The sequence below is a fragment of the Canis lupus genome, chromosome 1, assembly GCF_048164855.1.
Source record: "Canis lupus baileyi chromosome 1, mCanLup2.hap1, whole genome shotgun sequence".
Classification (NCBI taxonomy): Eukaryota; Metazoa; Chordata; class Mammalia; order Carnivora; family Canidae; genus Canis; species Canis lupus.
Window position 1 is genome coordinate 55598558 of NC_132838.1, and position 13286 is coordinate 55611843.

The 13286-nt window shown below is 49.9% G+C and overlaps 1 protein-coding gene across 3 annotated transcripts in view; it reads right to left on the reverse strand.

Moving 5' to 3' along the window:
• Window positions 1–13286, reverse strand: part of RPS6KA2 (ribosomal protein S6 kinase A2) — a 345946-nt gene that overhangs the window by 292081 nt on the left and 40579 nt on the right. The window contains exons 1-2 of one of the 3 annotated variants that reach the window (XM_072830518.1): window positions 3324–3413; window positions 3179–3229 (exon numbers count right to left, since the gene is read on the reverse strand). The exons of 1 other annotated variant lie outside the window; for it this stretch is intronic. In XM_072830518.1, the coding sequence (XP_072686619.1) occupies window positions 3179–3229; window positions 3324–3365 (93 nt within the window). In that variant the 5' untranslated portion in view covers window positions 3366–3413. Of the gene's footprint in view, window positions 1–3178; window positions 3230–3323; window positions 3414–13286 lie in introns of those variants that run through there. One more of the 3 variants, XM_072830504.1, reaches the window with a different exon arrangement.

Here is a 13286-nt window from a genome sequence, read left to right on the forward strand (position 1 = left end):
CTGACCCCTGAGATCAGAGTGAAAACCAGAGTCCCGTGCCTGCTCCCCACGCTTCAGCACCTCGTCTCGTCCCCTCAGCCTCACACTGTCGCCGCCTGGGGAAGCACAGCACGCCTGTGCACCCGCCGCCAATGCTTTAGGACTCAGACAGAGGCAGGGAAGGAATTGATAAACAAGACGAACAGGAAAATCCGCCTGATTCAGAGGCTACAAAGGCTCAGAATTAATTCAGTCCAGGATGAGAAAAATTAAAGCTCCGTTCAAAGAAAGCAAAACGGAAAGGAGAACCGTGCACAACTTCCAGTCCAGGGGACCCTAAGTGATCATGCATGTGGGAGCCATGCAGGGGCCGCGCAGGAAGCCCCCAGGCCCAGATTCTGCAAGAAGCAGCAGGGTTAGTGTGGGACCAAGACTTGCTGGGCGGCCATCACGTCCCAGGAAAGTCGGCATTTTAACTCCCTGGTTCCCTTTCAAAGGATTAAGTTTGAATTACTGTGTTATTTTCTTTGCATATTGAGGTATCTGCCAAAAGAACAGATTTTTTACAAACAATTAAGAAGTAAAACAACACACACACACACACACACCCTGGTGTCAGGCAGGCTGTAGACAAGCGCCTATCCGGCATGTCACGTGTTCTCCCGGCCTGGGCACAAGCCTTCAAGCGGTTTCTCGTCCTGAACCCAGGAACAGGCATCTTTGTCGCCCCCCTGGTCCCACAGCAACCCCGGCCTGCAGCGCTGCACCATGATGAAGAGGATGAGGATGGCCAGGTTCCTCGGCTCCAAGGAGCAGGAAAGCCAAGGGAACAACCACTTTTTCATGGTTACGGTCTCCCCAGGTCATCAGGTCACTGAATGATGCAGCCCCAGGAGGGGGCATGTGTGTGGACCGCATGGCAGCAAGAAGAGAGCAAGAGACAGGGAGCCAGCACAGCCTCGATGGGGCAGGAGCCCCCCTCTGCTCCGTTTGCGCCCCGGCAAAGGAAAGCATCCCGCGCCTCGGGACCGTAACCTCCTTTGTCTCCTTTTAACATTTCTTTTTATAAAATCAATTCCAGAAAGAGTGAAGCCATAATAGGGAAAGAGGAAATTCAATGAGCCGCTGGACTGGAGACACCTTGTTGGTTTAGCAGGAAAAATACCTAAGGGTCGGCTCATTGCTGCGTTTGCAGGGTGAGCAGCAGGACGCGCCTGGTAAAGTGCCGCAGTAGTTCTCCGCAGGGCCGTGGTGGCAACTGCGTGCAGCCAGCAGCCATGTCCCCGTTAGGCTCTCAAACAGGACACCCCAGGCTTCTCAGGCTTCCCGGGTGCTCCCAGCTGGTGCTGCGTGAGCTCTGATCAGTTTACCCTGCATGTGAGAAGGGGCTCCTGAATCTGAGCGCGTGGCCAAGCCTGAGGAGGGTTAGGCCGGCCGTGGGCTGCTCTGACCGTGGCTCCTATTGTGACAGGCACGTAGGATTGGTCATCTGGGACCATGCACGGATGACACCCGCATGTATACCCATGCCTGGTACGGTTTCCATCCCCCACCAGACATGTCCTTGTCCATTTGCCTACATCTGTGTCTGTGGCCAAGAGAAGAGAACCACCTGCAGTGTGGAAACTCTTCATTCTTGTTGTGCGGGGCCAGTCTACGTGTGGAGTGTGGGACAGTAACAGGACTTTTCACCACTGCACGAGACACAGCTCCTCCCTGACCTGGCCATAGAAAGCCATATAAAGCTCTGATAAGAATCACCAACTAGAGCTGAACTGCCTTTTTTTTTTTGTCTTGAACAGGTTATAGGCTAGACTCAGAAGAGGTTCTAAGGCCTGAGATGCAGGAGAGTATTCACACATCTGTGTAGTCACTTACGTGAAATAACCGGAACCACCTTGAGATGTCACGGAACATAAATCACTACTGCCAACCTGCAATTCCACGCACACAATTTCTATGTCTAATAAGGAAGATCTAATGGTAGAGAGAACGTTTCTTTCAACCAAGTTGTTGGTGTGGAGCTATTTATAAATGTATATTAGACGCAGACAGGAGTACAATAAGTATGTAAGTAGTACAACGACAGAATTCAGTGTTAAGTGCCATTATGTGGATGCCAGCGGTCAAATGCAATGGTGACCATTCACAGAAGTGGCTTCTTTTGCTCCAGGAATATGGGTTCCTGGAATGGGCCGGGACTCTCTTGCCGCCTGGGCCTTGTGGACCCACTGAGGAGCGGCTAAGAAGCACATCACTTCTCAGCACTGCCTCAACAGCCCAGTGAAGTACAACCCTCAGGAAGCCTCCAGAGGCTTGTGGGGTGGGGGGTAGTACGTATTTTGTTTAGTACGAACCAGAATATAGTCCGATGCATTCATATAAATTAAATAAGCCTGATCAAAACCCCAAAACCCAAGTTTCAAGTGACCTGTTTGGCACCTGTAAGGAAAGGCCCACTGTACCCGCCACGCCTGCTGTGAATACTCAGCCTGACAAATTCAGATGCCGTGGCTTCGCCCAAACGCGTAGCCTTCTTCTTACTTAGCGGTATCGTGGGAGCCAGGAAAAGCCAAACACCCACAAAACCACCTTATAAAACTTCCTATTTATAATGTAACTATTCAAACCACACAGCTGTTAGCAATATTGCAGGAACTCTACCCTCATCTACAATGATCCATTTCAGGCCTAATTCCTAGAAAAGTCTCCGACGAAGATCTGACCTCTGCATGCAGTCAGTAGGCTCCCGCCCGCCAACCGTGCCCGTGGCAGCCCCCACCCCACTTCACCTCGTTCTCAGGGCTCTCTTGCCATAGTAACTCCGGGCTTATTTTGAAGGCACGTGCCAGAGTTTTAAACAGAAAGATGCATGGGGAATCATGTGTATTCCATTCCCAGTGATCCACAAATCAGAACAGACCTCGCAGCCTTCGGAGGACGCAGGACTTTCCAGGCTCAGCGCCCGAGGCCGCCCCCTGCTGCACGGCGACAGTCTTGCATGGGTCAGGGCGGTTCTGCACTTGACCCAGAACCTCAGACGACTGGACCCTCCGCCAAGAGCACGTCGCTGTGGGCTGCTGCACTGGGGGCCCGTGTCAACTAACCCCAGAACCTAGAAGGAACCGCGCGCGCAACACTCTTAAACCATGACTCCTAATCTCACGGAGGAAAGCAAGCCAAGACGAGCAGTTCTTACCTCTGCGGGCGCAGCTGGCTTTGTCTCAGGCGACGTCGAGTCCCACTTGCCCTGTTGAAGCAGAAAGTGAAGAGAAAGTCCTGTAAGTCAGGGGGCTGGCATTCACGGCGAGCAGCTGTGCTGCTGAGGTCAGCTGGACACTCACCACGCCGGGGCGTTTTTTGCTTCTAAACATTAACCTCCACATGGTTCTAGAGAATTTGAGGAGTTTCTCGAGCTTTCAGGAAGCCTTGAAGTGAACAGCACAAGAAGGGAACTTGCAAACTCTTGTGCAAGTTTTACAATTCAGCCAAAGGAAGTGATGATGTTCCCATTACCAACCTCAAAACTCAACCCAAAAAAACCAAAAAAAAAAAAAAAAGTCACAGGTCTCCTCTCTAGATGCATATTTAATTAGACGTGGCTATCACTAACGGAATGGACAAGCGTCTTAAGGTGACTTGTCAGCTCTCGGTTCCACAGAAAGTGATCATTCCGGCTGCAGGACCGGAGGGCCTGTCGTCTGTGAACGCGCACCCACACTGCTCGTGGCAGTCCAGCCTTGTTCCAGCGTGGGGTTCAAGCCAGAAACGCACCCCAGCACTCCCCTCCGCTCCCCTAGCTTCTCTCTGGCTAGCATATGACCCTGAGGAGCCTGCAGGCTTGACAGAAGGAAGGCTCGTCTTGTTTCTGCACGCCCCACGCTGCAGGGCTCGGTTTTCCTTTTCTTTATTCCCTTATCTCCCTTCTGATCCTTGCTCCTTGACTCCTACCTGCTAAAAAAAATAAATAAATAAGAGATGAGGAAAGAAACCAAATTCTACATGAATCTCTTGCACCTCTTGCTAGCCGTCGTGGCTCATGTGTCAGAAAACAGAGGGTGAGAATGGCCGGGATGCGCTCCCACTTCACGGGCCACAGGAAGGCCCAGGGGCCCCGCTGCGGGAGAAGTTCGCACTACTGGGGATCTTTCTCAACTTCAACCTGTCTTCCCCGCCACTGTCTTCCCAGACAGCTGGCAAAGGGCAGCTCATCTTCCATGTCTTTAATTTCTTTACTTTCCCAACCTTCCACACTCGGTGCATGTTAGAAACATCCAGAACATCTGGAGCTTTTTAAAAAAAAAAAAAAAAAAGATTTTATTTATTTGAGAGAGAGAGAGAGAATGGGGGGAGGGCAAAGGGAATCTCAAGCAGACTCCAATCTCAGCACGGAGCCTGAAGAAGGACTCAATCCCACAACCCTGAGATCATGACCTGAGCTGAAGTTAAGAGTCAATCTCTTAACCCACTGAGCTACCCCGGCACCCAGAAACATCTGGAATTTAACAAACTCCCCAATGAAGTCAATCGCTCTGAGGCTGGGGTCTGTGCTTGTTGGACCGAGGAAACGTGCCTGCATGGAGGCACGTGGGACGAGGAAATGAGGGCATGGAGAGAAAGTCAGTGGCCTACCCACAGTTTTAGAACCTTTGCATTCAAACTTGCCAGAAGCCAAATCTTTTTCCACCACAGGGGCTGACAGATCGCCCGTATTGCTTATGCTGGTTTAATGTGGTTTCCGCAACTTGAAAAAGGGTGTGAGGCCTAAAGCAACATAAATGATGTGTTTACAAATAAATGCCTAAAAGCAGAAAATGAAAGCCCCCAAGGTGCCCCAAAATCACACATTCATCCACTGTCTTCTCCAACCCCATGATCAACCCACCCCTGGTCACCTTCTACGGGGGCTACACCACACACGGTGCCCCTGACCTGGCCTGTCTTGACGCCTCTGGACTGTATGTACAGGGTGTTCAGTATTTGGGAAGCTCTCCCTGAAAACTTGAGATGCTGAATTTGCATATCCTCTCATTCACGGTCATGAATCTTCCATCCTCTTCATTTCCTCGACCCCCACTTTGCCAGTAGGAGTCAGTGAATTAAGCCGGGGCATTGGGCACAACAAGAGTGAAATGCTGGCCCACCAACCATCTGGCAACCATGCTACCTGCAGACCCTTCCCATCTCCCCATCCTCCTTCCGCCCCCCATTCCCTCTACTTCATGATCAGCTGCTTGGCTCAGCTCCTGAGCCAAACATGGGGGGCAGCCAGGAGCAGGGGGTCTTTCAACTCCAGCAGCTCTCACCCCCCTCCCTCCTCCATTCCAATCCAGGGTGCGTGGAGAGGTCTTCCTCCTTCAGAGCTCCTGTCATTCTGGCAGGTGGAGGGCAGGGAGTGGGGGGCTGGGAGGACGCTGACTTGGGTTTCCATCGCCGTCCCCGTCCTCTCTCCCCGTTACATCCCCGTGACCTTGTTCTTGTCCAAATGCACCTGGCATGAGTTCAATAGCATCACGGCCGGCTCCCCAGGGAGAAAGTAAAGTATGGACGGTCTGAAGCACTTCGTGTGAACAGATGGCACTCCAGGTGTATTCCACGAGGAGGAAACTCCTCAGACTCCTTTGTGGACAATAAGTGAACAGGGGCAACAGGTTTGTGCTTTGTTAGCTTGAAAGAAAATATCAGAAATATCTAGACAAAGTATCAATAACCATTCTGGGGAAAAAAATTGGCTTGAATATTTTTGTAAAGCTCTAGAAGGCAATCATGTGAGACAAGAGAGAGGCACCCACTGTGGTGTTTACGGCATTTGGAATTTCTAGTCTGGATGGCCAAGCTTCATGTGACTCTGTGGGTGTTTGGAGATTGGCCTTTCAGATTGGCCAGTCAGCTGACAACCCGACTCTGTAACACAGAGGGTCTGGCTCACTCCCAGAGGCCCTGTTTACTAGACAACGGGGTACCTTGCAGGCTCTGTGCACAGTCCTCAAAAGCCACATTGGCCAGGTAAGCAGGTGAGAGAATGAATACACACTATTATTTCCTCACTGAAATTAGTACTTGGGATGCTGAAAAAGCTCAACGCTTTAAGCCCTGATTTGCCTGGAAAAGTGCAGTTGCTTTAAGATATTGCACACGCACAGCACTGACCACTGTGGCCCCGGAGCAGGCTGTGGCTCCCGGGTGCCGTCAGCAGGTGCCAGCAGCAAGGGCGGCGCTCGGGCTCCTGAGCAGCTGGCAGGTTGCTTCCCGCCACCAGACGCAGGGCAAGCGACTTAGCCAAGTGGCCGTGGATTTCCCCATGTGCACAGTTGGGGCAGCACCTGCCTTCTGGGGAATTGGGAGAAAGGAGTGACATGCTTCCGGCACTCGGCACTCAGCCACCTATCAGTGTCGACCATGCACATGCAGGAAGGTGAGGTGTTCCCCACGCCCGAGTGGCTCAGCCAGCCTCAGAGACATCTGGCTCCTTCGAGAACACTGGGTCTGTGTCTCTGGCCTGTGATCCCTTAGGACCTGACCTCAGGGGACTCCCACTAGACCTGTGTTCTTTTTCTGCCTGGGCTCGTGGGGGAGGCGTGGCCACAGACGAACAGCAGATGGCGCCAGAGACTTGTTCTGCAGCCCAGCCCTTTATGGGGCCGGAGGGTGGGGGCGTGCAGGGCCCTAGCTGGAATCTATTTCTCATAAACAATTAGGCCATATATCAATGTCGATTCTGTTGTCCTGGAGCCATTTAGAAATTCCCCAAACAGTTCATTAACGACGTCGGGTTTATCCACCCTCTTCTCTGCAGTATTGATTCTTAAATGTCTGTGGATGGGCGGGAGGCTCCTCACGCACAGACCCACCCCGACCCCACACGCAGGCCCGCAGGTGGTGGGAGTCTGTGTGTCCTCACTGGCCCCCGTGCTTCTCCCCGCCCACCGGCTTGGGGTCTGCCTCCAGCCTGGCCGCCCGGCTGCCTGCCTTGTTCTCCATGATGTCACTGATGTGCTCCCCCAGGAACAGAACCCTAAGGTCACACCAAGACCTAAGTGTCAGGACGGCAGGGCTTGTTCTGCATAAGCCAGCCTCCCCTTGGACGGCCCTCCTCACCCTCTGCTGGGAACCCAAGGTCCCAGAGATCTTCAGCGTATTGGGGTCTTTATCCATCCTGAGGGGTTACGGAGGTGATGTTACAGCATCGACCAGGAAATCCGCCCTCGCCCCCCACTGCCAGCTCCTGGACTGTGGCGCTGTCCTTTCCGGATGAAGCAGGACAAGAGGCTGTGACCAGCCCCAGCGGCCGCAGCGCCAGCACTAGAAGAGGAGGTGTTCCAGACTCCACGCTCCTTCCCTGGGGTCCGGGGCTCAGATCCATGCTAAGATAGATGGGGGGCCGCTCAGAGGGGGTGCACATCCTGCAAAACCGCAGGTACTGCCAGGGAGAAGGAGGTCACCGTGCACACTTAGAGACGATGGAGAAATGTCCCTCAGTGAACGGCCAACGGGTAAGGAGGAAGGAAGGGGAGCCCACGGGGCTGAGGGGCCGGGAGCACGGGGCTGGACCACCACCAAGGCTGCCCTGGGGGCCTTCAGTTTCCAACATCTTTGAATTCTTTTTTAAGATTTTATTTATTTATTCATGAGAGACACAGAGAGGCAGAGACACAGGCAGAGGGAGAAGCAGGCTCCCTGTGGGGATCCCGATGTGGGACTCAATCCCAGGATCCCAGGATGACAACCTGAGCCGAAGGCAGATGCTCAACCACTGAGCCACCCAGGTGCCCCCATCTTTGAATACCGATTTTGGAAAACATTTTTTTTTAATTGAGGTGAATTTCACATAACATAAAAGTGACCATTTCGAAATGTGTCCTTAAGCACATTGTCACTGCTGTGCAACCACCGTCCGCTTCCAAATGTTTTCATCAGCCCACTAGGGAGCCCTGAGGGGCCCGCATCCACCCCCAGCCTCTGTGGCCAGTGATGTGACTCTGCCTCTCCGGACTTGGCTGCTCTGGAACGCCACACACACAGGACCCGACAACGGATATCATGCAGCATCACGCTGCTGAGGGTCATCACGATGTAGCACAGGTTGGTACCTCGTTCCTGTTGGTGGCCGAGTGGTGCTCCGTGTGGCGGGCACAGCACTCCTGCCCATCCGCTCACCTGCTGGTGGGCTCCCGGGCTGCCTGCCGTCTGGCTGCCGTGAGCAGCGCTGTGTAGCCTATTTGAGTGCGTTGTCAACAACCGTGGGTACGTGTCTCGCAGTGGGATTGCTGAGTTATGTTAACACTTTTTGAGGAACGGCCAGATTTTTCCACAGCAGGGAAGCCGTTTGACTTTCCCACCAGCAATGTAGGTTCCAACTTCTCCACGATCTCTTGATATTTTGCATTTTCTTTTCTTCTTTTTCTTCTTTTTTTAAAAAAAGATTTTATTTATTCATGAGAGACACAGAGAGGCAGAGACACAGGCAAAGGGAGGAGGCTCCATGCAAGAGCCTGATGCGGGACTTGATCCAGGAACTCCAGGATCACACCCTGAGCCAAAGGTAGACGCTCAACCACTGAGCCACCCAGGGATCCCCTTCTTTTTCTTTTTCTTAATAATCACAGTCATCTTAGTGGGTGCGAAATGGTGGTTCTGATTTGCATTTATATGTGTCCCTTGGAGAAACATCAATTCACACCCTCTGCCCTTTTTCTGTTGGGTCATTTCTCTTTTTGCTGTTCGGGGCAGGTTTTAACACTCATGGACGTAGAGAAAAGGAGAGCCTGGCCCCCGTGAGCTGAGAGGCTGGAACTGAGCCAGCCATGTGAAGCTAGAACACTCTGTCAGTTTGGTGAGGGGTCAACTGGGACGATAATCTACAGAGCAGCAGAGGAATAAGGAAATTTGGGGTGCCTGGGTGGCTCAGTGGGTGAAGAATCTGCCTTCAGCTCAGGTCATGATCCCGAGGTCCTGGGATCGAGCCCCATGTGGGGCTCCCTGCTCAGCGGGGAGTCTGCTTCTCCTTCTGCCCCTCGCCCCATTCATGATTGCTCTCTCTCAAATAAATCAATAAAATATTAAAAAAAAAAAAAAAAAGAGTAAGGGACTTTGCCTAACTTGTCCAGGGCTCAGGTTTAAAATATTTTAAGTCATCCCTGCTGAATGAATATGGTAAACAAGCACCTTCCATGGGTCTGGGTGAAATCACAGTGGCAGCAGGTTCAAGGGAAGCTTAACACGAAGGTTGCCCACCCCTCCACCCCTCACCCCCCCAGGAATACGCCTGAGCCCCCCCAAGACACACCCCGGCTCCCAGGGGCCGCATTTGAGCTGGAGCCAGGCCTCGGGGAGTCTGCACAGAAGGAGTGAAGCTCCAAAGTGTGCTTGCTCAGAGTCCAGAGCTAAGAACCCAAGGAGAGATGCCGCCTCAGGAAAAGACACCCAAGAGGTAGAGCTGCCACGAGCACTTCTGACCGCCAGAGGACAGCACTGAGCACCATATAAAATAAATCTTTTTTAAACTCAAAAAAAGATGTAGAAGAAGTAAATGTAGACAAACTCCCATGGTTCAAGGGCAGTAGAATTCTCCATGAATTCTGAATGTGCTGACAGCTTCTTAATTCTAATCAGAGTATGATGGGTTACCGCATATAAGAGTAATTGATATTCAGAAGTTAAGAGGGCTTCTGTACATCAGCAGGAAACCATTTAAAGAGATGACATTCAAAACTGCAGAAAGGAGGAAGAGGAGGGAGAAGGAAAAGAATATCTGTAAAGTATAAAGGATATATATATGTATATATATATTAACGAAAATACGTAAGGACTTTACAGAATATATGAAAAATCTTATTGAAAGAACTAAAAGAAAACCAATATACACGAAGATAAATATTGCATTCCACAATGGAAATCCTACTATGGTTAAAAAAAAAAAAAAAGGAAAGGAAAAAGTCACTTTTCCCCAAATCAATCTATACATTTAATGCAGTGACAATCACAAATCCAAGCAGATATATTGTTTCCTGGGATTTAAGTCAAAGGGTGAAGGCTGAAAACTGGCCAACACTATTTTGAAGAAGGGCAAGCAGGAGACACGCACCCCGGGCATACATCTGCCCCCACTCCAGAGCCACAGGAATCACCTTTGTGCGAGGAGCCCATCAGACCCCAGGAATCCATCTGCATGCCACAGCTCAGAGAAGGGCAGATCTGAGGGATGAGGGGTTCCGGCCAAGTGACCCATCAGCCTCATACCATGGACAAAAATAAGTTCAAGACCAATATGAGAAAAAGCTGAACTACGTAATTCTTAAAAGGACATTTAGGAGATTGTATTTTTACTTAAATGACTAAAGGATTCTTCAACAAGTCAAAAATCCATACGTTATACTTAAAAAAAATCAATAGATTTGATTATATTTACATGAGAAATATTTTTGCAGGACAAAAGACACTACAAGGTCAAGACAGGCCATAGACCAGAAGAATATACTCATAACCTAGATAACTCGAAAAGAATTAGCATCAGAGATATGTTAAGGGTAATCCCTACAATGGAGAGGTGCTTTTCATCTTCATCAGATAAGCAAATTCTTCACTCCTAAAAGTAGGGTAAGTGGGGCGTCTGGGTAGCTCAGTCAGTGAAGCATCCGACTCTGATTTCAGCTCAGGTCTTGATATCAGGATCCTGAGATCGAGCTCCACATCAGGAGCAGAGTCTGCTCAAGATACTCTCTCCTCTGCCCACCCCTCCCCCCCCCCACTAAAATCAATAAAAATAAATCTTTAAAAAAAGAGCACAAGTGTGCCACACTGTATCCAATGGGAGTTGGTGAGAATCTGGAAAAAGGAACTGTGACAAATTGCTAAAGGGAAGATAAATGAGTTCAACCAGTTTGGAGAAGAATTTCCATATCAAGTTAATTTGAAAATGTGTATATCATATGGCCATCAGTTTCACTTTTAAGTCTCTAAACAGAGGAATAAACTCTATTTTATGTTCATGGGAAGACATACATTGTCCATTGAACACTACTTAAAAGAACAAACTTTGGAAATCACCTGACTTAGTTCCCTGATTGGGGAATGGAAAAATACACTGGCATGTTCCATACCAGGAAATGCTACACAGCACTCGACGTGAATGAGATAGAACTACATGATCAACATGAATAAATCTCAACAATATCATAGAGTTTTTGAAAATAAGTTTCAATAGGAAATATAGACTATGATTCCAAACACATAAAAATGAAAAACACACCCATCATTGATAGGTATGGACTGTTCTGGACTGATTGTGCCCTTCGAAAGTTGATGTGTAGAAGCAGTAATGCCCAGGACCTCCAAGTATGACGCTCCTAGAGAAGGGTCTTTACAGAGGTGATCAAGTGACATGAAGTCGCACATGTGGCTGACCTGATCCAATAGGACCAGTGTCCTTCTAGGAAAAGGAAATTAGGTAGGATATAGAAACACCCAGAGGGAAGACCACAGATGGACACAGCAGATGCCGTCTGCGAGCCGAGCAGAGACGTCTTAGAAGAAAGCAAGCCTGCCCACACCCTGACCTCAGACGTCCAGCCTCCAGGACTGTAAGGCATGCTGCCCAGTCTGTGGTACTTGTCACAGCAGCGCTAGCTTACGAACAGGGCCAGGTAGGCCACATGCCTTTGTGAGCCAACCCAGAATAACCAGGGAACCAGGGCAAATGTCCAGTGAGCATTTAAACAATTGTAGTAATTGAACTGGAGATAGGAGCCAATTTCAGACACGGAGGAATCTGCTGGGGTTGTTTCAGGTCAGGGGGGCACTTACCATGGCATTTGTAGTCTTTGTCTACACCTGTGGAACACATGTACTCATCTTAGAGACTCAGACTGCATAGGTCATGTAAACGGAGCCAGACATTTTTCTCTGTGTGTGGCTTTCACAGTCCAAGTAATCAAATCATACTCACTCCGGTGTGTTGAGTGACTCTGCTACCATAAAGAGACTATTAACTCCTTGTCATCAAATCCTCCCAGAGCACTGAGATCCTCTCCCAGCATCTGAGGACCAGAAGATCCCTCTAAAGAAACAGTACCATGCAATGGTAGGTCAGAGCTTTCCTCCCACAGAAACACAAGCCATCTCACGTCTTCCTCTCTGGCTCCATTTGTGAGGGCCATGCCTTTAGAAAATAAATCAGTATACGGAAGCTGAAGGCAGAGCACCCATGTGTGGAGAAGACACACATCCATACACCAGACTGTTAAACGAGCGTACATTTAACCCTTGGACGATACAGATGCTGGGGCACTGACCCCCGTGTTGTTGAAAATCTATATGTAACTTTTAACTCCCCCAAACTTAATACTAATAGCCTACCCTTAACCAGAAGGCTTACCAGCAACATAAACAGTTAACACATTAATTTATATTATAGCATGCACTGCATTCTTACAATAAGGGAAGCCAGGCAAAAGAAAATGCTACTAAGAAAATCACAAGGAAGAGAAAATAAATAACATCTATAGAATATATTTAGGACCAAGTGAGGTCATCATCTCTCTCCCAGAAAAACTAGAAACTGGTTTCATCTCATTTTTAATTATCCATAACTTGACAATGCATTTTAGGATTACCAAGATAATTTTTTTTTTTTTTATGATAGGCACACAGTGAGAGAGAGAGAGGCAGAGACACAGGCAGAGGGAGAAGCAGGCTCCATGCACCGGGAGCCCGACGTGGGATTCGATCCTGGGTCTCCAGGATCGCGCCCTGGGCCAAAGGCAGGCGTTAAACCGCTGCGCCACCCAGGGATCCCTCCAAGATAATATTAATATGGAGGGCCTCTCCCTGTCACTTGGAGCACGATGTTTGACCTTACGCTGAAGCAAGTGCTCCCAGGAACCCCATGCACTCACTGGGGTTGGGCGGGCACTTGGCAGAGAGGCCTAGGAGCCATCAACCAGCCAAGCAGATCTGGTGTGGACACGGCATTTAGGGATTCAGTGCAGAGCTGAGCCATGAGAGAGAAGATGGACAGGACCACACAGCAGGCAGGTCCTGCAGCAGGCTGGTGCAGGGGCTCAGGGGTAAGCTCTTCCTGGGAGCCAGGGTTCAGGGCCTCAGGTCCCCCCCTCAGTACTACAACCTTTGGGGTGGGTGGCTCTGTCACAGGGGCCTTCCTGTGCACTGTATGATGTTTAGAAGCATCCCTGGTCTCAAATACTAAGAGAAATCTCCTTCCCAGCAATGACAGCACATTGCTAATACTACCCCCCAGGGGTGCAAGATCACTGTTGGTTAAGAATGAACCATATCTTTAGGAGCAAGAC